General features: G+C 37.6%; 1 protein-coding gene across 4 annotated transcripts in view; it reads left to right on the top strand.

Moving 5' to 3' along the window:
* The window catches only part of SBF2 (SET binding factor 2), a 436,024-nt gene that overhangs the window by 353,632 nt on the left and 56,984 nt on the right, over positions 1 to 25,408 (top strand). For 2 of the 4 annotated variants that reach the window (XM_055141225.1, XM_055141224.1), the window contains exons 19-29: positions 224 to 486; positions 2,306 to 2,478; positions 3,241 to 3,314; positions 6,122 to 6,317; positions 8,390 to 8,517; positions 10,044 to 10,219; positions 12,679 to 12,824; positions 17,311 to 17,509; positions 19,057 to 19,253; positions 22,037 to 22,177; positions 23,044 to 23,139. In XM_055141225.1, the coding sequence (XP_054997200.1) occupies positions 224 to 486; positions 2,306 to 2,478; positions 3,241 to 3,314; positions 6,122 to 6,317; positions 8,390 to 8,517; positions 10,044 to 10,219; positions 12,679 to 12,824; positions 17,311 to 17,509; positions 19,057 to 19,253; positions 22,037 to 22,177; positions 23,044 to 23,139 (1,789 nt within the window). The remainder of the gene's footprint in view (positions 1 to 223; positions 487 to 2,305; positions 2,479 to 3,240; positions 3,315 to 6,121; positions 6,318 to 8,389; positions 8,518 to 10,043; positions 10,220 to 12,678; positions 12,825 to 17,310; positions 17,510 to 19,056; positions 19,254 to 22,036; positions 22,178 to 23,043; positions 23,140 to 25,408) is intronic. The other 2 variants (XM_004613607.2, XM_055141226.1) reach the window with 1 other exon arrangement.

Below are 25,408 nucleotides of genomic sequence, written 5' to 3'. Positions count from 1 at the left end.
CCATCTGTGCTTTGCTACTGGTCCCTTGGGTTTGTCATATGGTTCCATGCAAGGCCTGCTGATTTGGGATGGGGAAAGAGATGAGGTTTCTTTGTTTTTGTGTTTATATTTTAATTTTTGCTAATATGGATGTTCAATAAATGAATTACTAAAGCAGTCATTTTTGATACTCATGGGAAACGCTGGATGTGGGTTGTATTATATTTGTTGCACTATATTTTAGGATAAACTTCCTGACAACCAGTATCAGGAGAAGACAGCAATGGACCTGGCAGCTGAGCAACTACGTCTTTGGCCTACTCTGAGCAAATCAACTCAGCAGGAGTTGGTGCAGCGTGAGGAAAGCACTGTCTTTAGTCAGGCCATTCACTTTGCCAACCTCATGGTCAACCTGCTGGTTCCACTCGATACAAGTAAAAACAAGCTTCTGAGAACATCAGCTCCAGGAGACTGGGAGAGTGGGAGCAACAGCATTGTCACAAACAGGTACAGAATCATACATTCACAGAGACCTCCCTATTCCCCGGCAGACACTTTTCACTTAGCAGAGAGCTTTCAAATATTTTGAACAAAAATTTTTATAATATTTTTCTTTAGGGGCCATAGTCAGCAGTCTCAGGTACATCAGTGACTTCATGTACCTGAGAAGAAAAACCAGGAACTCTAAGACCTAACAAATTAAAGTCAGCATTTTGCACTGTATTGTCAACTGCACAGATCTCTTAGTTCTTCTATACAATAGGGTTATTTTCTTCAAACCATAGTAGTTTAAAATATTCTAATTGCTTCAGATTTTTTTTCTTCTCTTCTATCATCTGTCCTACTAGAAAAGAATCTTTTAGAATTACCTCAGTTCCATTTGCCAATGTTGACTCATTGACTTGATTTTTAAGATCTTGCTTCATCTTTCCCCATTTTGTCTCATACTGCTAGTCAAGTTATCTGTGTTAATGGCCATCAATAACTGTATCTTTTTGAGTTATCATAACCAGGAGACCATTCAATGGGCTAAGCATATGTTTTGTATGTAGGGAGACAATTTTAGTTCCTAAAACTATGTGGTCACCTGAGCGCTGCAGGGAGTGACCTCAGAGCACTGAGCCAAGGGTAGCCCCATGTCTGTCCCTCCCCCACAAAAAACCATAAACATGTTAATTAATTATTATAGATGACCATAGCAGTGAATAGGGCCTTGCACACGGCCGACCCGGGTTTGATTCCTTCACCCCTCTCAGAGAGCCCGGCAAGCTACTGAGAATATCCCGCCCACACAGCAGAGCCTGGCAAGCTACCCGTGGCATATTCAATATGCCAAAAACAGTAACAAGTCTCACGATGGAGACATTACTGGTGCCCACTTGAGCAAATCGATGAGCAATGGGATGACAGTGACAGTGACTACAATAGTGGGTAGCTAAAATACATAAGTTCTTTACTTCTCTGAGATGATGTGATGACCATATTTGCTACTTAGTTTTAATTTGATACTTACTCAGCCATGGTGATTGACTTAGAGGAAAGAAAACTGAATATATGAGAGCAGATAAATGACTCATTTCCATGGTCTTCAGTACAGGAGGCAGCAGGATTTGTTGAATTTCAGTGGAAGTAGAAGAAGCAATGAACACAAGGATTGAGAATTCGTGTCCTCGACATTTCAGATTTATTCCCATCTCTTGCGTAATGTTATCACCAACAAAATGATGGCTTCAAAATGCAACAAAGCGTTGTGACTCACTCAGAAAGAGACAAATATTGGTGGAAGTATTCATAGGGTAGTTTGACGCTTCCATTTAGAAGAATGTGTTGTTTACTAGAAAGAGGTTTTGGGGTTGTTTTTTTTTTTTTTCATTTTGCCTACCAAGACCATGTTCCCCATTTGTCAGAGATCCAAGATAGCCAAGTCACTTGGTTTGATACAATAATTTAACTTGGGAGTACAAGGTTTTGGAGGGTTCATGGTCAGATAATAAACGTGGTCCCCTTTTGCTTTATTTTCTGTGGTTTCTGAGTTCCTTTTGGTAGAATGTTGAGTGTATTCCTTACAAAAACAAATCTGAGTCAAAAGGACAGTGCCTGTTAGTAACTTCCAAATGTACGCAGTTATAATGTCACATCTCACTGTCACTTACAAAGAAACCATATAGTTAAGTGGGCCTTCTAGTTGGATATACTTAATAAAGTAAACTTAACAAACAAACTCAGTAAAGTTAAGCAAGTCTAAATTGCAATGGGATTAACCCCCATAGTAGTCATTTGTTAATGTTTGAATATTGATTATGATTTTTTTCCTTGATTTTCACAGTATTGCAGGAAGTGTAGCTGAGAGCTATGACACTGAAAGTGGATTTGAAGATTCAGAAAATAATGATATTGCCAATTCTGTTGTACGTTTTATTACACGATTTATTGACAAGGTTTGTACAGAGAGTGGAGTTACTCAGGATCACATCAAGAGCCTTCACTGCATGATACCAGGTATATATGTCAATAGGTCTTTATTAGAGAACCAGAATATTGGCAGTAATTGAGTAAGCACAAAAATATGGAGATATTTCTTCCAGCAAAACACCGGTAATACTTGTCTTCTGTCTAGTTTAGCTCTGTTTATTGTTTGTTTATTCATTTTTTAAATATAAGTTGTGGTTAAAATATGTACATTAATCAAATCTTCAATTTTAACCATTTTCAATTCATTCACAATATTGTGCCACTATCACCACTATTATCAAAACAGACCCAAATGAAAATTTGGTATTCATTAAGCAATAATTCCCCATTTTCGACACTGTGATCACTGAAACCTCTAATCTTTCTCTTTTATGAATTTTTCTTATTCTATATATTGCATATAAGTAAAATAATATATTCTTTTATGTCAACTTATTGTTCAGGATCTATTAATGTTTTAGTAGATGTCTAAATTTTTTGGCTGAATTATTCCCCTGATGTATGTATCACATTTTGCCTCCATTATTTGACTTTGGGTTGTTTTTCATCTCCTGGCTATTGTGAATAATGTAACTATAAGTATAAATATTATATACAAGTATCTGTCCTTATTTTTAATTATATTGGATTTGTACCTAGGAATGAAATTGTTGAGTCCTATAGTAATTCTCTGTTTAATTTTTTGAGAAACCTTGAAACCATGATTCCCCTTTAGTTCTGAGAGTCCAAAATTGTTTTAGTTCTGCTTGTTTCATGCTGTTTTATGGTGAATACTCTGGTTCATCCTAGGAATTGTAGCTATGCACATTGAAACCCTGGAAGCAGTACACAGAGAGAGTAGAAGACTTCCACCTATACAAAAAGTAAGTTATTACTCTAGACTTTATGCTTTCCCGGTATAACATTTCTGAGCAATATAGTTCCTCAGAGAATATTTCTCCTGATTTTGTACAGAGATACCAACTCTAGTTTTAATCCATTAACTTTATAAAGGAGTTTATCATGTAGATCCTCATAAAAAGTATTCTGTTTGTGAAATAGTGCATTCAGCAGAGGAGCAAAAATAACCTATGTTGAGTGTACTTTTTTTTTTGCACATATAATTTTTTTTTAACTTTTGTGTTTCCATTTTACTCATACAGTGATCTATCCCTCTACCAGTGCCCATTCACCTCCACCAATGATCCCAGTATCCCTCTCACCACCCCCACCCTGCCTCTGTGGCAGGGCATTCCCTTTTGTTCTCTTTCCTTTTGGGTGTTGTAGTTTGCAATAGAGGTATTGAGTGGCCATCATGTTCAGTCTATAGTCTACTTTTATATGCAGGGCCTAATTATGAGCGTTCTAACATCCAAGCCCAATCCAAGATTTCATGCCTGTTTTCTTCCCTCAAAAATAACTTAAGGCAATTATTATGAAACACAAGGTTTCAAAATACGTATATATATATATATATATATATATATATATATATATATATATATAAAACATACATCATAAGCATTGGGAAAACTATTAAAAATTCAGGCATTCAGCATCTTGGATTCACCTGTATCGCAACCTGTACTGTTGTCTCTCTTTCCTCTGGAAAGCCCATGTTCACTCTTGAATCTGTAACTCTCTCCCTTTTCCCACTCTTATTTTTTATAAATTAAATTACCTTCCTACAAAAAATTTTTAAGTTTCAAAAATAAGAAAATTCAGAGTCCTATACCCTATTCTATCTCTTATATTAGCATGCTTGGGACTTCAACTAGAAATTTGGTTTGTTTTTTATTTGTTTGGTGGGGGGTGGGAGGATGTAGGGACTTGGGCCACACCCAGCAGTATTCAGGGCTTACTCCTGGCTCTATGCTTAGGTAAGATCACTCTCAGCAGTGCTCGGGGGACCGTATACGGTACCCGGGATCAAACCCAGGTCAGCTACAAGGAATGCAGATACCTTATTCGCCATTTTTATATTTCTGGCTTGAGGATTTGTATATTAACAAGTATTCCAGATGATTATTTTGAAGCCAGTCTGGCACCAGTCTGTGGTCTGTGGTTCAATATTCTCTTAAGTTTCTAATGGAACTACTAAAAATAAATTCAAAGAGAAATGGAGATGTGTCTCAAATAGTACAACACATACCTTGCATCTGCAACATTCTGGGTCCCATCTCTGGCACTGCATGGCCATAAGAGGGCTGCTAGGTGTGGTTCTGGTGGACCTTGAGCACTACTCCATGGCCTCCACAACAATGGGAAAAAATTATTTAATTCAGAGCCACGTCAATAAGAAAGATAGTTCTATCGTGTATCTGAGACTCCATTTGTCTTTATATTCTTAGCTTTCTGTTGCTCTCTGAGATTTCTAGAGCCAGCAAAAAGAATAGTGCCAGTATTTGTGGTTCGGTGGAAAATAAGCATACCCAGTCATCAAGTGGGATGGATTTTGTTCCTGCTGCTAAACTGCAATGCAATGCATCATGTAGTTCCTTGTTCTTCAAAATATATAAATGTTTGCTACTTAGCCATTATATTAATCTTCAGTAAAAGCTAAAAAAGGCAGGTCTTTTTAAAGATACATATCCCTAATTGTAAAGTACTTGCCAGAGGCAATAGAAACAAAAAGCAAAAGTACTGCTCCTCAGTAGGAGGTTTTCCACTGGGGTGAAGGATAGAAGGATAAGTTAAGGAAGGGAACATTAATACGATGGTGGAGGGAAAAAAAGGCTACCATAGAGGCAGGCTGGGGGGCCGGAGGGAAACTAGGGATATTGGTGGAGGAAAGTAGACAGTGGTGAAGAAATTGGTATTGGGACATTATTTGCCTGCAAATTAATAATGACTAGCTTTGTAACTGTACTTTATGATGATTCAATTAAAACAACAAAAATCCCTGGAAAATTAAAAAATAATAATAACTATAGTATATCCTATATCACTTCATCGTACAGAAATAAATTTGAAAGAAGAATCTGAGTTATAAATAAATATGAAGTTTACTTTAAAGTACATTTTTTTTAACTTACAAAAGTAGTAGTGTTGTCTGTATAAAACTGAAGCATTTAAGAAATACACATTTGGGGCTGGAGAGATAGCACAGCGGGTAGGGCGTTTGCCTTGCATGCGGCCGACCCGGGTTCAAATCCCAGCATCCCATATGGTCCCCTGAGCACAGCCAGGGGTAATTCCCACTGTGCATCGCCAGGTGTGACCCAAAAAGCAAAAAAAAAAAAAAAAGAAATACACATTTTACAACATGAAAAATACCCATGGTCTTTTATACCCCCACTCTTACCTCTACCCTTAGCCACATTCAGTGACTTAACTCATATTCATACAATTTTACTTTTTCCCCAAAAAGGAAATTATAGTATATGAATTTATAATTTTGCTTTTCCCCATTATATGTTGAATATCTTTCTTGTTAATATATAGAATCTTGTCACTGTCTTTACTAGTTGTAAAATGATCCACTGAATAGATACTTAAAATGTGTAAGTAATTTTCAAGAATTTCACTGTTGACCAGGAATCTTTTTGCACCTAAGAACTCCAATTTTGTCTCTTCCCAAATTTGAATGCTCATTTTAGTTAAAGTGTTTTTCATTCTGTAGCTGAAATAACCTTGGTAAATGTTAGAGCCCCCGAAAGAGTTGTGTTTAATATACTCTTTCTCTGGCTAGCCCAAGATTCTTAGACCAGCTCTACTACCAGGAGAAGAAATCATTTGTGAGGGTCTTCGAGTCCTTCTGGATCCTGATGGCCGAGAAGAAGCCACTGGAGGCCTACTTGGAGGACCTCAGCTCTTACCAGCAGAAGGCGCCTTGTTCCTCACTACATACAGAATCCTGTTCAGAGGGGCTCCCCATGATCAGCTAGGTATGGTTTATTGTGTGCTATTAGGACGTGAATAAGCCTAATGTATGTCACATGAGGTTTTCTGTTCCTTGTATGCAATCAATTCATCATCATTTCAAATTCATCCTTTTACCACACAGATAATTTAGAATACATGTCAAAACTAATGATAATTTGTATGATATATTCTTAAAGAACCAGGAGTCTCCCCCACCCCCCGCCCAGAAGAAAGGAGGAAGCAGTGAACCTGGGTGATAACTCAAGATGTCAATGTACATTTCTGCCACATGTGGGACCCTTTTGATCTTTGACACTGCACAGCCCCCTGAAAACCTCCAGGTATAGCTCTGGTAGCCCCCAGCACCACTGGGAACCAGGGGATATCTGGTAAAGCAAGGGTTTACCGTTCAGTGAATACAATATGATCAGAACTTTATAGGCAGCTACTATGACCTTTAGAGATATTCACAGTATCTAGCTGCTAGTAGAATCCCCTATTGATCCACTTTCTGAATCCTGCTATTAAGGACAAAGTAAGGTTAAGGAGTTCCAGACCCATGATTATTTTTGTGGAAGGATTTGATAAGTGTCAAAAATTATAAGCACTAACTAATCCTACTTTCCTCTTATTTTATTTTATTTTTGGTTTGGGGGCCATGCCTGGCCATGCTCTGGGCTTAATTCTGACTCTGAGCACGGGGATCACTCGTGGGTAGCTTGGAGAACCATATAGGATTCCTGAGGATCTAACCTGAATTGGCTGCCTGCAGAGCAAATACCCTACCCACTACTGTCTCTCCAACCCTCCTTTCATCTTCACTAACCCTTGTTTCCCTCTTAGTATGTAGTTTTGCTGGAAGAAATGTCTCCATATTTTTGTGCTTACTCAATTACTGCCATAATTACTGTCATAACCTGTTTAGTACATCCCAAAATGTAAATTTTATATACATCCTGATTTTGTTTGGCCTCTGAGTATGATAAGAAGATAATCAGATTTTCTAGTTAAGAGATCCAGGGAATGAGGAATATGAAAAGCTACTCGGCAAATCTGAATTGATATTATTTTAAATCAGATGATTCTAGTCTACATTTTGCCTCTCTGGTTTACAAGTTGAGGAAACATATCCATGGATACATTTTTTTCTGTTCCTTATACCAGACTTTCCCTACTACAAATTCAAATCCTACACTCTTCAGAATTCACCGACCTTCTCAGTACTTCCAGGATCATACTATGGTCATCTAAATGTAGAAATCTCTTCTGTTTCTGAGATATTTAAAACCTCATTCCCACAAGCCTATGATCTAATTATACACTGTTATATTCTGTGGACGACTCCTTTTCGGGGAAACTGTAAGCTTTCCAAGGGGGACTTTATTCTTCTTCTCTAGGTCTTCATGACCTCTGGTAATTAATTGATATATAATTATTTATATTTTTATTTTCTTTAATATTTAAGTTCCTAAAAAAATCATGGACATAAGTTCATTTCCATATCTACTGAAGGCACATGAGCATAATACTGAATCTTTTACCACATATAGACACAAGCTTTAAAAACCTTTTTCTGAGGGCCGAGAAAAGAGGTCAAGTTATAGAATCTGGCCTGTTTGATGCCCAGAGTTCTGGCCCTGGTACACATGTCCCCACCCCCAAACCCCAGCATCCCTGATGATGATCTCTGAAGTACCACTGAGAGGGTTCTGAAAAATCCCTTTTCCCTGCTTTATTCTTACATTAAATATTACAAATATCTCTTCAACATTTGAAGATTCCCTCCTTTTTTTTTCTGCATAAAGCCCACCTTTCCGAAAAGATTGTCTTACACTAGCTGATCTTGTGTAGCACAGCAGCAAACTGGAGAAATAGAATAAAGGCAGACTGCGAGAGTTTCTTTGCTGTAAGCATGGAGTTTCAGAATTGAAATAAAATTAATAAATACAAGTCTAGAGTAATTGCATTTTCTCTTCCTGGACATTGTCTTCTCCAGATATATTTCTCCAGTAGAGACTATTTGAAATGAGCAGAGCAGAGACTAGAAATGAGTTATAAAGTGCTGTTGTTAAGTTTGTGTCCTGTCTTTCTATAGTCGGTGAGCAGACAGTTGTGCGGAGTTTTCCCATTGCGTCCATCACCAAGGAAAAGAAGATCTCAATACAGAATCAGCTACAGCAGAACATGCAAGAAGGACTACAAATCACATCAGCATCTTTTCAGGTATTACATAAAGAAACCATTCTTCTACCACTTAAAATTTTTCTACAGATGATTCCGTGGTCTTGTGACTATAGGTTAAAGATGAGAAAATTTAATAATCTGAGAGTTGAGTTGGGAGAGTGATTGTCAATTAAGCAAACTCTTGAATAGTCTTGGTAGTTTTGGATTTTATCCCTCATTTCCTGAGTCCCCTGCCCAATACAGAGTACCAGAAGATAATCTATCAATGTTTTGTGATCTAAAAATACTGATACATAACTAAATTTTGCTCTCTGCCGAATCATACCTCAATTTGTGTTTGATAAAGTCTTTTTTTTTTTGATAGGAAGCCAAACGCATGGTTTCTGTTTCAGAAAGTAATGTCCTATAACACTTCAAAAGAAATAAACTTTAAATTATAGCTCAGTGCTAATATTGCTAACTAGATTGTCCCTGATGTAGCCAAGGGTTTTCCAAAGAACTCTGAACATAATTAGAACCTGTAGAACTGTTAATGCAAGCCAGACCCTAGATGAATGATTTTTTTTTCTTAGTTTGTCCATTATTTACAAAGCTCTCTGTGATGTTTTGCTCTTCCTACTCTTCATGCTTTGTCTTTGAGCTCTCAGATTTATAAGGGCTCCAATTCTTGGCCTATTTCTATCTGTCAAAGAGCCCTTCCTAAGAATCTCATATGCTAATTGTTTGAAATGTGGAGCTGCTGATCTCCAGGCTCCAGACCTTCTTGCATCACAAGGAAATCTCCCAGATATTCCTCCATTGTTTCGACTCTCAGAAAACAACAAATTAAAATATTGGTTGATCAAGTTGGTTAAAATTCTAGTAAAATTGAATTTTTTCTTCTTAGCTTTATAGTAGCCCTGGGCCAGAAGAGACCTTATTAGGAAATAATATATAGGGCCACAGTTGAAAAATGAAAAGGGACATCTCCTATAAATTCCATATTCCATCATAGAAAAGATCATCTCAAATAAATCCAGCTTCAAGATAAGGTTTTTCCTGCATCAGGGAGATAGCTCAAAGGGCTAGAGCACAAGCTTGGGGATGCACGGGGTCCCAGCTTTGATACCTGTCACCACATGGCCTCCTAAGCTACTGAGTGTAGCCTTAGTGGTCACCAGAACTCCAGTGAAGGTCCCCAAAAAGGATAAGATTTTCCTTCCTGACTAATTATCTGGTAAGTCAACCTTTCTTAACCTCAAGTTTTTTGTTTTTTTTAATAAAATACTGTATTTGTTGGGGCTGGAGGGAATATACAGCAGGTAGGGCACTTGCCTTGCACACGGTCGACCACGGTTCAATCCCCAACATCCCATATGGTCCTTTGAGGAGTAATTCCTGAGTGCAGAGCCAGGAGTAACCCCATGCATGGCCCCCCAAAATTTTATTTCTTGATATCCAAAGTCCTTTCAACCTCCAAACTCATTCTACTTAAAATTGTTATTTTCTGTTGCTTCATTAATGGAGGGGTAAGTTATCCAGAAATCTCTAATTCTTCTGATACCTTTAATTTCTTTCATCTCTAGCTGATTAAAGTAGCATTTGATGAAGAAGTGGGTCCAGAAGTAGTGGAAATCTTTAAGAAGCAGCTGATGAAGTTCCGTTATCCTCAGTCCATTTTCACCACCTTTGCTTTTGCTGCTGGACAGACTACCCCACAAATAATTTTACCCAAACAGAAGGAAAAGAATACTTCCTTTCGGTAAGAATGAAGACCTCCCATAGCTGACGCTTAGGGAAGTCGCCTGTACTTAGAATCAATGTGTTTGCTCTTTTTGTTTGCTGTTCTCTTAGTCTGTTGAACAAAGTTCAGAAAACTATGAAACAACAGCATTCACATTTGTAACTAATTTCCCAAATGAAAAGTCCCAAGAGATTTTTGAATATTACACCCACTGCTTATCACGCATTTTCAGAATCCTAAGATCCTATTCCCTTATCCCTTCTTTCCTTTTTCCCTTATTGATCTTGTCTAACTTCTTTAGTTCCTTTGGCTTTCAGTAATTTCCAGTCCTACCAAGATGGTTTTGCTTAATCTAGAATCTAATCAGAAGCTTTGGTGTGTATATTTGTGTGTGTTGGGCAGGTGGGCAACTTTTTATTTTGCCATAATTTCAAACTTTAGAAAAGTTAACAACCCTTTTATTTCCTCTACATACTAATTATATATGTTTGCTCCATTTTCTTTATTCTTTCTCAGATTTTTTTCTGAAACACTTAAGATACAAGATTCACACATAATATTTCCTTATTCTTAAATACATCAACATATATTACTAAAGAACAAAGACATTTAACCACAGTACATTAATCAAAACTAGGAAACTTAATTGATAATTATAAAAGTTTTATCTAACCAAGTGTGTATATTTAGATATTAAATATCTATGGTTACTTTTTTTTTAATTCTGGTACAAAATCCAGCATAGGATAAGGTGTTGCATTTGTCATTTAGTAGTTACCCTTACTTTCTGATGAAACTATTTAATAATGTACGTTGAAACTTAAAAATTTTAGTTACTACAAAACAACATTTTTTAATTCTTTTTAAATGGCAATAAAATATAAGTACTCACATTTAGTTCATGCATCTTTAGTCACCTTTTAAAAATTACAATCTGTAAATACTTGTTAAATGTTAGGGAATATTTTGCAGACTTCAAAGAAAGTCTTTTCCTTTGCCTGCAAGTGGGGTAAGGCCGCAGTCACAGATCTGAGATTGCAGACAGTGGATCATTTATCAGTTATATAGCTGGCTATCTTTGCATAAGTAGACAATGCATATCCAGGAGTGATATGTAGACCCTAGCTACTTACATCAGTGAGACAAGCATCTTGTTTTAGCACTGCAGGACCATGGAGGAGCCAGTGGTATTCATTAATCCAGCATTTTATAGAAGAAATAAAGCTCTGTGTAGTGCTTTATTTTTTGAAACTCCCAGAGTGGAAAGAAATATATTTTCTAAAATTATATATTTTAGCACTACAATAGTTTTTATATCATTTTATAATTTATATAATTGACATATATATATATATATATATATATATTTCAAGCCTATTATATTCAAACCTAGCCAGCAGTTTTAGTATATGTGCTGCTGAAGTGAGCACTAGCCAGCAGTTTTAAAATCTAAAATGTCCTAGTTACTTTGATCATATAGAACAAAAGATAGCTCTGGATGGAGAACAAGTTCAAAAACCCACAGTTTGAATTATACCTGAAGTGATATAAAATAGGTTTAATTCAGGAAATACAGTATTTTTATGGTTCCTGACAGTTTTCTAAGACATATTTCAAAGACCTCAGATTTACATTTTAGCTGTCTAAAGATAGGACCTGGTAAAACTAACAACAAATTATCTTTATTACTTTTCACCAGCAGTCAAGAAAACACAGGGTTGTGTTCTTTGCAGTAGATAACATAATCAAAACAGTCTTACTGGAAACCGTAATATTTATACAATTATTCAAGAAATAGGTTCTTTTCCTATGGCTTGTAAATACTTTGTATTCAGATCTTCTATTAGCAAGAAAAGATAAACTATTTAAATAAACAAAATACAGCTCAAGTTATATACATGCTGTTTTCCCTTTAATTAAAGCACAGTCTCAAGGGATCTAAACTATCTGATTTTATATTTTTCTCCTCTTAAAAAATAGAATGGAATTAGTTTTTCTACATCTTAAAAATCTTATAACTACTTAGAGCCATGATCTCACACATATACACTTAAAACATTTAACAAGTAAGTAAATGTGCTACCAACTATAATTGTCACGTTCTCAAAGAAAGGCCTATCTGTTCATAGAAAAAGGGTTTGAATCAGTGGGGAAGGGGTCTCCTGATTCTTTGCACAGAACTTCCACAGGCATCATGTGTGGGAACTGTAGTAGGGGCAGTGACACAGATTATCAATTAGGTTAGAGACATGCTTGACAAAAAAAGCCAAATGGGAAAGTTTTTAGTGGAGTAATGAGGGTCTGATTGAAAAGAATGAGGGGTTTAATAATGATCTTGATGTGAGAATGAAAAAGAAACACAAAAATGTAGCTGTCTTAAAATTTCTTAATTTTGTTATTAGAATAATTTTACAGCTGCAAGAACAAAATCTAAGTGATATCAGTATATTAAATTTGCATACTCTTTGGTTTTGTAGCACCTTCTCAAAAACAATTGTGAAAGGTGCCAAAAGGGCAGGGAAAATGACAATTGGCCGGCAGTATTTATTGAAGAGGAGAACTGGGACAATTGTAGAAGAGAGAGTGAATCGCGCTGGATGGAATGAAGAAGATGACATATCTGGTATGTAAGAATTATTTTTCCCTCACAAATTAATTTTATTCTTACATGAATAAAGCATTAAGGTTTAATGTTTTATTCATTTAATATTTAAGTGCATTTAAAGTTGGTTTGCAATGACTGGAGAGCTAGTAGAGGGACTAAGGCTCCTGCCTAGCATGCAGATAATCCTAGTTCTAACCCTGGCCCAATTGGTACCCAACCCCACCCAAGCACAGAGCCAGGAGTAGCCCCTAAGTACCATCGTGTGTATCCCGTAGCTTAGAGAAACTTTCCAGCTTCTCAGAACTATGAGGAAAAATCCTTTATCCAATGTTTTGTTGTTTGGATATTATTTTGTTAAATTATATTTCTTAACCTGTAGAGCTCATTGGCCAATTTAATGTGAATCTCATTAAAGGGAGAAAGTAAGGACTCCACTGCATTAAAAATGTAGTTACAAAACAATCCCTGCGCACCTTATTGTAAATAGAGTAACAATAAGGAAATAAGGATTTTAAGTATTCAAAGTTAAAAATTTGTGTTTGAGCTAAGAACATTGCCAGAGCTCGTAATCAAAAATGGGGGATCTAAGATAAAGGGATTCTCACAATAGCCAGAACCTGAAAACAACCTGAGTGCCCGAGAACAAATGAATGGATAAAGAAAATACAGCACATCTACACAATGGAATACTACACAGCTGTTAGAAAAAAATTAAGTCACGAAATTTGCCTATAAATGGATGGACATGGAGAGTATCATGCTGAGTAAATTGAGTCAGAAGGAGAGGGACAGATATAAAATGACTGCTTTCATTTGTGGGATATACAAAAATATGTATATAGCAGAAAACTAATATCCAAGCCCAGGGAAAACAGGGGCGGACTGGTCAGTGGTTGCAGTCTACCACAAGTGTGTGTCGGGCAAAGAGTAGGTAAGACAGAGGAGGGACCAATATGACAATAATAGAACAATAATAGTTGTAAATGATCAAGCTGGACAAGAATTGAGGGCTAAAAGTAAGTGAAGGGATATACACAATAACCTTTCAGTATTTGTATTCATTGCAAACCACAATACCCATAAGGTAGGTATGGGGGGAGTGGGGAAGAGAAACAAAGAGGAAAAGAGGGGGAAGGGGAAGGGATGAGAGGGGAGAAGAGAAGAGGAAACATGCCTGCCATAGAGTCAGTCTGGGAGGTGAGATGGGGGGTGATGGAAGGGAAATTGGGGACCCTGGTGCTAGGAAATGTACACTGGTAGAGGGATGGCCGTTGGAACTCTGTACGACTGAAACCTAATTGTGAACAGCCTTGTAAGGATCTATTTCAGTGATTCAATAATAAAAAAAAAAAATCCTTAAAATAAAAATAAAGATTAAGGGGCTGGAGCAATAGCTCAGTGGGCAGGGCGTTTGCCTTGCATGCGGCCGACCCGGGTTCGATTCCCAGCATCCCATATGGTCCCCTGAGCACCACCAGGAGTAATTCCTGAGTGCAGAGACAGGAGTAACCCCTGTGCATCGCCAGGTGTGATCCAAAAAGCAAATAATAATAATAATAATAATAATAATAATAATATAAAGGGGTTCTTAAAAGAAAACAATGCCTACTAGATATTTGACAGTGTATTTGGGGAAGCAAAATTACCTCTCTGTCAGTAAAAAAGCTAATAACAAAATATCTTTCTGACTTTCCTATTCTTTATATTGATGGGGGGAAGGGGGTATGGTGGTGAAGAGCGCATGGGAGTGTCTGCATCACACCTTGAGGTGATCAGGATTACTTTCCTATTCCCAGCAGTGCTGGGGATTGAACCAGGCTGGATCACATGCAAGGTTAGTACCTTGACTCCTGTGCTCCAGCAGTGTTTCCTAGACTTAACACAATATCAAGTGCTTGCAAAATTAACACGAAAATCTGATCTAATGAAAGACAGGATGCCATTGCATCCCTTTTTTTCCTTTTCAGGATCTTAGAATCAACCAACAGTGATAATTGCTACTTCTACCGCTACTGCTAATAATATTTTAAAGAAAAACTCTTATTCCTTAGAGAAATGACTGGTTTAAATGTACTCATTGCAATAGATAGGTATACAGGCATGCCTTTGGGGGCAATGAAAATACCTACCATCAGTCAGATATTTAAAAAGCCATTTTTTTAAAAGCCACTATCCATGATATTGAATTCTAACTTGACATTTTTATGATTTCATAGAACAAAGACTTATTCTGTGACCATCATTTTATAAATATATATATATATACTGATCTTTGCTCACCTAGAAAGAAATTATATTGAAATCAACACAAAGCCTGGTAATAATATGGTTATATTGTGAAGTTTATGAACTAAAATACGAAGTCATATTTTCAGGGATAAGCTGTTAGTTATTATTTCTTTGTTTTTTTTTTTTTGGTTTTTTTTTTGGTTTTTTTTTTTTTTTGCTTTTTGGGTCACACCTGGCTATGCACAGGGGCTACTCCTGGCTCTGCACTCAGGAATTACTCCTGGAAGTGCTCAGGGGACCATATGGGATGCTGGGAATCAAACCTGGGTCGGCCGTGTGCAAGGCAAACGCCCTACCCACTGTGCTATCGCTCCAGCCCCAGTTGTTATTTCTTTTAATGGAAGAACAGCCCTAAAAATTTAAGAGCTTAATTTAACTTCTCACACTTTAGAAATAAGTAGAAAAGTAACTTACTATTTAGAACACTTTCAAAATGAAATATTTTCAAGTTAGAACATGTAGTAGCACTGTCGTCCCTTTGTTCATCAAATCGATTTGCTCAAGCGGGCACCAGTAACATCTCCATTGTGAGACTTGTTGTTACTGTTTTTGGCATATCAGATATGTCACGGGTAGCTTGACAGGCTCTGCCGTGCAGGCGGGATACTCTCAGTAACTTGCTGGTCTCTCTGAGAGGGATGGAGGAATCGAACCCAGGTCGGCCACGTGCAAGGCAAATGCCCTACCTGCTATGCTTTCGCTCCAGTCCAATTCTAAGTAGTTTATATTTTTTCAATTCTTCTCTCCAAACATTCAAGACAGTCTTTGGTAATTTAATAAGAAATGAAAGAATAGAAAAAAATAAAGATATCATTAAGATGGAAACCTAGGCTATGTATCTGCAGCTTTGATTACATGCAGTACCAATTAGAAATATTGAGTTTTTTTTCTTTTCTTAGTCCTCCGTAAAAAACCTGATTTGGGGGCAAATTCTTCCACATTAAAAATCTCAAAGGAGGAGCCTGAGCAATAGTACAGGAATCAGGACACTTGCCTCTTGTGCAGCCTGCCCGGTTTCAATCCCCAGTTCCATATATGATCCCCTAATCCTCACAGGAGTGATGCCCAAATCCAGAGCCAGAAGTAGGCCCTGGGGCTGGAGCTATAGAACAGCGGGTAGGGCATTTGCCTTGCACGCAGCCGACCCGGGTTCTATTCCCAGCATCCCATATGGTCCCCTGAGCACCACCAGGAGTAATTCCTGAGTGCAGAGCCAGGAGTAACCCCTGTGCATTGCCGGGTGTGACCCAAAAAGAAAAAAAAAAAAAGAAGAAGTAGGCCCTGGGCATGGCCCAAAGACCAAAACCAAAAAATAAATAAAATTGCAAAGGATTCTGTAACCTGTGATTGCAAAACAAATAGGGGGTTTCCCATGTGCACCTCATCCTGTGACAAAGTATTTATGCCAAAAAAAAAATTGCTTAATGTTTGAAAAAAGAAATATCTTTTCCCACTACTGAGCTTCTAATTAATCTAAAATTCCATAAGCTCCAGAGCCAGTGAAGTTGCTCAAGGGACTAGAATGAGTCGTTCCCATGGGGGAACCCCCAGTTTAGTCCCTTGTACCACATGGTCCTCTCAGCATTGCCAAGTGTGACACTCCCTCAAAAAAAAAACCAAAACGATATGTTCTATAATATGAACTGAAACTAGATGATGAGTATGTCTAGTGGCCATAGTAATGATAAGTTTTACTAACAGATTACTCTTTGAGAAAATTTTAGTGTTTATTTAATAGAATCCTAAAGAGAAATTACTATCTCAAATATCTCAAATCAAAGTCATGTTGTTTTGAGATATTACTTACAGGCTAAGATTCCCCTAAAATGTTTAGTTAATTAAGTTCCAGTATTTTATTTCCTGACTATCATTTAATGTTTTAATTTTTTTGTATAATTCCCATTGAAATTACATGTTTTAACTTGTGCTCTACATAGTCCTTTTAGCACTAACATAAACCTCTCAGCTTAAGAATACTCTTCAGAAGGAATTATCAGTCTTCTATTTTGATCTGATGGCTCCTTTTTTTTTCCAATTTTTTTTTTTCATTGAATCACCATGTGGAAAGTTACAAAGCTTTCAGGTTTAAGTCTCAGTTATACAATGCTAAACACCCATCCCTTCACCAGTGCACATATTCCACCACCAAGAACCACAGTATACCTCCCCCCCACCCCGTATGATGGCTTCTTAAAATCTGTCTCTCCCATTACAGTTTCCGATGATAGTGAACTCCCCACAAGCACTACCCTGAAGGCCTCTGAGAAGTCTACAATGGAACAGTTAGTGGAAAAAGCTTGTTTCAGAGACTATCAGCGTTTAGGTTTGGGAACCATAAGTGGCAGCTCTTCTCGCTCAAAACCAGAGTACTTTCGAATCACTGCCTCCAACAGGATGTATTCACTTTGCCGGAGGTAAGTCTACTAGTGAGCTCCAAAAAGGAGACTTTCTTTTACTTGAGTCTGAAATAGGCTGTAATCATGTCCCAGAGAGATATAAAGGTGCCCCCAAATAGGATCGAGGCTCTGTGTGTTTAAGAAATACTTTTTATGCAGAATGAGCAAGCATCTCATTGGCATTCTCTGGCACATTTAAATCACTGATCAGTTCCTATGTGAGACGAGAATATGAAAGATATGTTGTCTTCCCTTTCCAAAGTTCCCTTGTTTGTCTTTCTCACCCGTTTTTTACTTTTCCTGTATACTCTAAAATAACTTGAAGAGTAAGATTTGCTAAGGGAGACAGGGGAAATGAAAAGCAGGGACATTGGTGATGCTCAGGGACTACACTCAACTCCAGAACCACAAAGTGCCAAAAAGGCCTTTTTCTTTAAAGGGCCAGTTGGTACAGACTTTCAGTTTTCCAGACCCTATGATCTCCTGTTACAACTCTTAAACTCTGCCATAAACGCAGCCATAGACAGTAAGTAAATGAATAGGCAGGGTCCCGTTGGGCCCACAGGCTATAATTAGCTGACCTGGTTGTAGGTTTTGTTTTCTAGCCTAGGTTTTGTTATGCTGTCTGTGTAAGTAGGATTTTATAAGGGATGCTACAAAAAGACTATAATATTAACACATTTTCTTTTTTACTCTTATCATCTCTTGCTGTTTTTCATATCTGTAAGCCCAAACCCATGTATTTTTTTAAAGTGTATTTAATGATTTTCATTCACAGGAAAGGTCTTATCTTTGCATTTATAAATTTCTATTTAGGTTAACTTGAATAACATATTTTACTTTAAACATAATTATTATTTTTATATAAACCTACACTATCACTGTATCACTGTCATCCCATTGCTCGTCAATTTGCTCGAACGGGCACTGGTAACGTCTCCATTGTGAGACTTGTTACTGTTTTTGGCATATCGAATATGCCACAGGTAGCTTGCCAGGCTCTGCCGTGTGGGATACTAACTATAATCTTTCATTTTAAAATAAGTTTAATTTGACAAATACCAATGTAAAACTTAATAAGTTATAGATAGCATAAGGGATAAGACACTTGCCTTGCACACAGCCAATCCCCAGGCCATGTATATGGGCCCTTGAGTGAGGGGGAGGAGTAAGATAAGTCTGCAGTGTTGCCTATTTTTAAATGTATTCTTCTAAGAATATATAAGAATGTAAATATTGATTTTTTTTCAGGTACATTGCTACCGCACTGTAGGTTTTACCTACAGTGTTTTACCAAGTTTGGGTATTACCAAATTTGCCAGTCTCTCTTCACCACCATTTTCACCATCTAGCCTTTGCTTCTCAACTCCTGAAGAACTGAATTGAAACTAAGTTCCATTTTTGGAATGTTTATTACCCCTGTACTTATATGAGTCTTAAAAAATAGCTGTACTATATTTATATTCTTATATTTTCTTTCCCGTTTATTTTCCCTTCTCTTGTATTCCCACCCTTTCACCCCAATCCTGAAAAATGATTCTTTTTCTCCTCCTATGTCACTTAAGCTATCCTGGCCTTTTAGTTGTACCTCAAGCTGTACAGGACAGTAGTTTACCAAGAGTAGCCCGCTGCTATCGACAGAATCGCCTTCCTGTTGTATGTTGGAAGAATTCAAGAAGCAGTACCCTTCTCCTCCGATCTGGAGGATTCCATGGAAAGGGAGTTGTTGGTCTTTTCAAATCTCAGAACTCCCCTCAGTCAGGTAAGTTCTCCACAGCATGATTATGATACTTTCACTCCAGGATATTTTTTTTTTAATTTTTTTAATGGGGGATGTCAGTTGTATCCTTCTCTTGCTTATAGATTTTTTTTTCCACGTTGCTTATGCAACATGTGCAGCATCAGAGTTATATAAAGCTCTTGTCTTCTCCCCTATCTTCCTGCACTGGTCCTTCTACTGATTTCTGAAGTTTTTGTCCCCTGTATGGCAGAATTGGAATAAAGCTACTGATGTTGGGAAATTCTCACCTTTGCCCATTCTTGGATACCGAGGGAACCCACTCATGCTCTGCTCCTGAACAGAATACTTGGGGGAGATCATCAAGCAGATAATTTTTATGAACCTTCATTTTTGAGATGCTTGGATAATGAGAAATTGAAACCTGTGGTTTTACACCCAGACTCTTTTTTTTTTTAATTTTTTATTGAGTCACCATGTGGAAAGTTACAAAGTTTTCAGGTTTAAATCTCAGTTATACAATGCTCAAATACCCATCCCTTCACCAGTGCTCATATTCCACCACCAAGAATCCCAGTATAGCTCCACCCCGCCCCCCACACCCCTAACCCCCCCCCACCTGTGTAACTAATAAATTTCACTTTACTTTCACTTTGATTGCATACAATATTTCAACAAAACTCACTATTATTGTTTGGAGAGTCTCTCCCCTAAAGTCAGACCTGCTGAAAAGGAAGCATTAGATAATTTGTTTTCCATTGCTGAGGATGAAGAGGTGTGAGGTCGAGTGACCACACTTAGCGACCTCTCAGTTTTGGGTTTCTGTAATTTAGTATTCTAGTAACTAAGTCCAAAGAGATATCTGCCAGAAGTTGCATCGTTGCCAACTTGTACTTCTCAGTTACATTATATTCCACATATGAGTGCAATCTTTCTATGTCTGTCTCTTTCTTTCTGACTCATTTCACTCAACATGATACTTTCCATGTTGATCCATTTATATGCAAATTTCATGACTTCATGTTTTCTGACAGCTACATAGTATTCCATTGTGTAGATGTACCAGAGTTTCTTTACCAGTCGTCTGTTTTGGGGCACTCTGGTTTTTTCCAGATTCTGGCTATTGTAAACAGTGCTGCAATGAACATAGAAATACATATGCCATCTCTACTATACCGTTTTGCCTCTCCGGGATATATTCCCAGGAGTGGTATTGCTGGGTCAAATGGAAGCTCAATTTCTAATTTTTTGAGAATCGTCCATATTGTTTTCCAAAAGGGCTGAACCAGTCGGCATTCCCACCAGCAGTGAAGAAGAGTCCCTTTCTCCCCGCATCCACGCCAACACCGGTTGCTTTGTTTTTTGGGATGTGGGCCAGTCTCTGTGGTGTGAGATGATATCTCATGGTTGTTTTGATCTGCATTTCCCTGATGATTAGTGATGTGGAACATTTTCTCATGTGCCTCTGAGCCATTCGGATTTCTTCTTTAGGAAAGCTTCTGTTCATTTCATCACCCCATTTTTTGATCCGGTTGGCAGTTTTCTTCTTGTGGAGTTCAACCAGTGCATTGTATATCCTTGTTATCAACCCTTTATCGGATGACACCCAGACTCTTTTTCATTCTTTTTCTTTTGGGGATACACCTAACAGTGTTCAGCGTTTATTCCTGGCTCTGCACTCAGGGATCACTCTTTGCAGGGTTGGAAAACCATATAGAGTGCTGTATATTGAACCCAGATTTATCGTTGTGCAAGGCAAATGCCCTACTCGTTGTACTATCATTCTGGCCCCTGGACTCTTTCTGAGAGGTTGATGAGCAATTAGAAAGTTGGTATGGTAAAAACAATAGTATAAGACAACTTGGGACAGCAGATAAGGGCACGTGCCTTGCACTTGGCTGATCCAGGTTCAATCCCTGGCATCCCATATGCCTTCCCCCATGCCCTCCTCCCCACCCACCCACCCCCCCAGCCCCATGCACTGCCAGGAGTAATTCCAAAGCCAGAATTAACCCCTGAGCATTGCTGGGTGTGATCCAAAAAGGGAGGGAAAAAAAAAGACAACTAGCCACATGATTGAGGGGTTTTTTTTGTTTGTTTTGTAATTAATCATGAATTACCAAGTTATTCATGAGTGGGTTTCAGGACTATTTTTCAACACCTGTGTCTTGACCAGTGTTCACTTCCCCCCACCAGTTCCCCCTGCTCTGTTCCTTCCCACCCACCCACCTGCCTCTATAAGAGGCACTTTTTTGTAACTTTGACACTATGGTTTACAGTACTGTTGCCAATAGGTAGTCACACATAACACTTTACTACCTTTCATCCCCTTCTCTTTCTCTTAGTAGATGAATCTCCCTCCTCCATTGCTGTAGACTTTGCTTCCCTGTCCAATCCCTTTACCTCCCCCACTTCCCCCACCACAAGTGGCATGCTTCCTACTGAAGACCGGTTCTCCCAATCTTTGTTTCTATTCTTTGGGCATTTGTCATTGTACTCTCATGTTTCTTTATATCCCACACTTGAGAGATTGTTCTGTATGAGTCTCTCTCCTCTGACTAACTTTACTCAGCCTGATCCTCTCAAGATCTATCCACGTAGAAGCAAATTGCATGGCCTTATCTTATCACCGAGTAATATTCTTCTGTGTATATGAACCATAGTTTCTTTTTCCATAGACTGGGGTTTTAAACAAAACTAGTTTCTTTGCTTGGGTGTGGTAATTTGAAGTTTATAATAGGAAGAATGTATGTATATGTCTCTTTTATTAACAGAGGGAGCTTTATCCAATGCTTTCTTTTTTGTAGCTCCTACCTCGTCTTTAGAATCTTCCAGTAGCATAGAACAAGAAAAGTACTTGCAAGCCTTATTGAGTGCAGTTTCTGTCCACCAGAAACTCAATGGCAATAACACCCTCACTGTCAAGCCAGCACTTGCTCTGTCTCCAGGTAAGATTTGATAACATTTTTCTTCTTGACAACTAAGAAAGATCAGATCCATTCCTAGGGTTAGTCTCTTCAGTTACTTAAACTGTTCATTCAACATGACCCTTACATTTTAGCCTCAGGGTCCATAGCTTTAGCTCATCTTACTGGGAAATCAGGGCACCATTGTAAAGTTTTAATAAATAGTAATCAATGATGTAATTATTTCATTTTTAAAGGAGTACTAAGAGAGATGGTGGGAACATTAAGTCTTTTTCTGGATTTTGTTTTATATACTTTATTGTAAAGTTGAATATATAGAGCATCTGTTTATTAAACTCATATTTATATTAAAATCCTCATGTGTAAATGTGAAATTCCAGAATTTCTGCAACCTTTAATGATTTGCAGTACAGCTTATGTTCACTAGGTTTGGATGAAATCATTAAGACTTGTACTAATATTCTGTTTCAGTTATCATGTGATGGAACCCCAAAGGGTTCATGTAGAGGTAACCCTAATGTGTTAGACACAGGAGCATGTGACTTGAAAAGTTGGTCTCCTTGGCTTACTCAGCTATTTGAATTAGCTCAACATAAGCAGAAAGTGGCTTTTGTTGTAAAGTAACACCATGCATGCTTTGCTTCATTTATCATTAAATTCTCTGATTGCCCTTGCCAAACCTAACTCTCTAGAATCTTGCAAATGTGTGTGTCTCCAAGGAAATAGTAACTGTGCCTTGTTTATCTTTATTAAAAAAGCTCTGGGTACCTAAAAGAACAATGTTTGGCAGCAATTAGACATGCTACACATGAAGATAACTTTTTGTCATTTGAGTAATGTTAACCCAAACGACATGATTTTTGTTTTTCTTTTTTGGCTGACTTTAGGGACTGAAAAGAGGACTTCAAGAATGTCCACTGTGCTTAAGCAGGTAGTGCCAGGACATTTGGATGTAAACCCATCCAATAGCTTTGCTCGAGGAGGTTAGTAAGACTGATTTTATAAATGAGCACTGATACAACTTTAAAAGGATATACCTTTTTCTAGATAGTGATTTCTTAAATCAACTGATTATGCTTCAAATTGTTCTTAATTACCTTTTTCTAAATGATGACAGAATTCTTTTAAGCAGGGTGATGAGTATAGACTCATGGGACAATCACTGCTGAAAATGTACATATTGATAAGAGTTTGGAAGCATTGGAACATGAGGGAGAGTATCTAAATGGTGAGCGAGCCCTGGGAAGGCTGTAAGTTATTTAAGTAACCCATGATGCTTTTAAGTTTACTGAGCAGAAAGACTAATCAATCACAGAAGCTTTAATAGGAAGGGAGAAAAAAGCAACCCCCAACTAAAGAGGTATACGCCAATATCTGTTATTTTTTTCCTGGTCTCTGAAGTGCTAGTGTGGGGAATGAGAGAGAAAGATACTCAAGTTACTCTTTTCTTTCCTCTGGGCAGTTATTGCTGGCATGAGGAAATAGTATTGGCGCTTTCAGCTTCAAAGGGTAGTTCACTTTGATCTCTGGAAGTTTATGCGAGAGGCTTTGGCTTTCCATAGGAAATTCCAGACCAGGTATCTTGCCTGCAGAGTCCTGCTTCACAATGGACTCAGGGACTCTTATTCCCCCAACTCTCTTGCATGTAGTCCTGAATCCCCTTGAAAACATACCAAGTGAGTGCTTGTTGGTACTGTTTGTGTTTTTGGACTTTTTTTTAATTGAGTTGCTTTGAAATACACAGTTACAAAGCCTTCATGCTCAGGTTTCAGTCATACAGTGTTCCAACACCCGTCCCTCCACCATTGTACATTTCCCACCATGTTGGTTCCGTTTGTTCATCAGTAATGGGAAACTCACTTCTTCCCTTGCATTTGTAAGCAATTCCATTTTCCAGAAAATACTTTCCATGTCAATCTAAAAATCTACTACTGTGTAATATTTATATATCAGCCCTTATCCTGCGCTCTCAAATAAAAAATACATCCTGTTTCCCACATAAAAAACCTTCAGATTTAAGAATTGTTAATGTGATTGTCCATTCACTCACAACCTTATCATTCTTTGGACTCTTCACTGAACTGATTTTGTGCAATCAGTGATCACCACAGATACAGGGACAGCTACATCACTAAGTTGACATACATTGAAATCGAAATTATTTGAAATTTCTGTCTACTTCACATGTGTTGTTCAAAAGAGTACTAGCCTTGAGTGTTCATTTTTAGACCTAAATACATTATTTACTATACCTAAAGAATTTTCTTTTTTCATATGGATCCTGTCTACCAGTTTATTAACTTCCTGCAAGATTTGATCACTGTTCTCATGAGATTTGTTACTTAAAATATGTTGAACAAGACAGAAGGACAAGGCCAGAAGTAAAATAATGTAGAAACCTTTCTAAAGAAAGAGATTGATCTTGTTATCTGCAATGATAAGTCATTGTAATAAAACTCACCTGGCCAACATTTCTGATTCTCTGCCAATCTATTAAATCCACTGTTTGCTAGATTTCAGGCTATTAACAGTGTCACAAAAGATTTTATGGTTTGTTTAACATGATTCTTAGTGTCATGTTACTAAGAAACTGTTTTTTTTCCTAAAAAAGTATAAATAATTCATCAGTAATACATTCTATAATTTGGTTCAGAATCAACATAAAGGCCTATTTTACAAAATATACTTTTTTCCCTTTTGGAAATGAGTATGTACGTTCATTTGCAGTTACATTGGTTTTCTTCTACTTCACCAGAACTTTCTGCAGTTTCAACATTTCCTGTGAGCTGTCAGCCTTCTTCAGTCATCTTACTAATTAATGTTTCAAGATTATGTTAGTTTTCTGGAACTCCTGTAAGAAACTGCCACAATTGGGTGACTTAAACAGTTATTGTTTCAAAGTTTTAGAGTTCTCAAAAGTTCAAGATATCTGAAGAGTTGGTTCTTTTGGGATGTCTTCAGGAAAATCTGTTGGATGCCTTTCCCCTAATTCTTGGTAGTTTGCTGTCAGTCATTCCTTAACTAATAGAAGTAGCACCCAGTTCCATCTTAATTTTTATATTATAGTTTTCTTATGTGTATGTCTCCAATCTTTTTCTCTTTATAAAGACACTAATATTGAATTAGGGGCCCTCCTACTGCAGTATGGCCTCTCTTAATTAATTACATTAACAGTGATCCAGTTTCCAAATGAGGCTGCGTACTGAGGCACAACATATGAATTGGTCTGGACGTGAGCTAGAGGCAGACAGC

This window comes from Sorex araneus, chromosome 6, assembly GCF_027595985.1.
Source record: "Sorex araneus isolate mSorAra2 chromosome 6, mSorAra2.pri, whole genome shotgun sequence".
In the NCBI taxonomy this organism is placed as follows: Eukaryota; Metazoa; Chordata; class Mammalia; order Eulipotyphla; family Soricidae; genus Sorex; species Sorex araneus.
The sequence above is the reverse complement of the archived record's forward strand: the minus strand, read 5'-3'. Positions and strand labels throughout refer to the sequence as shown.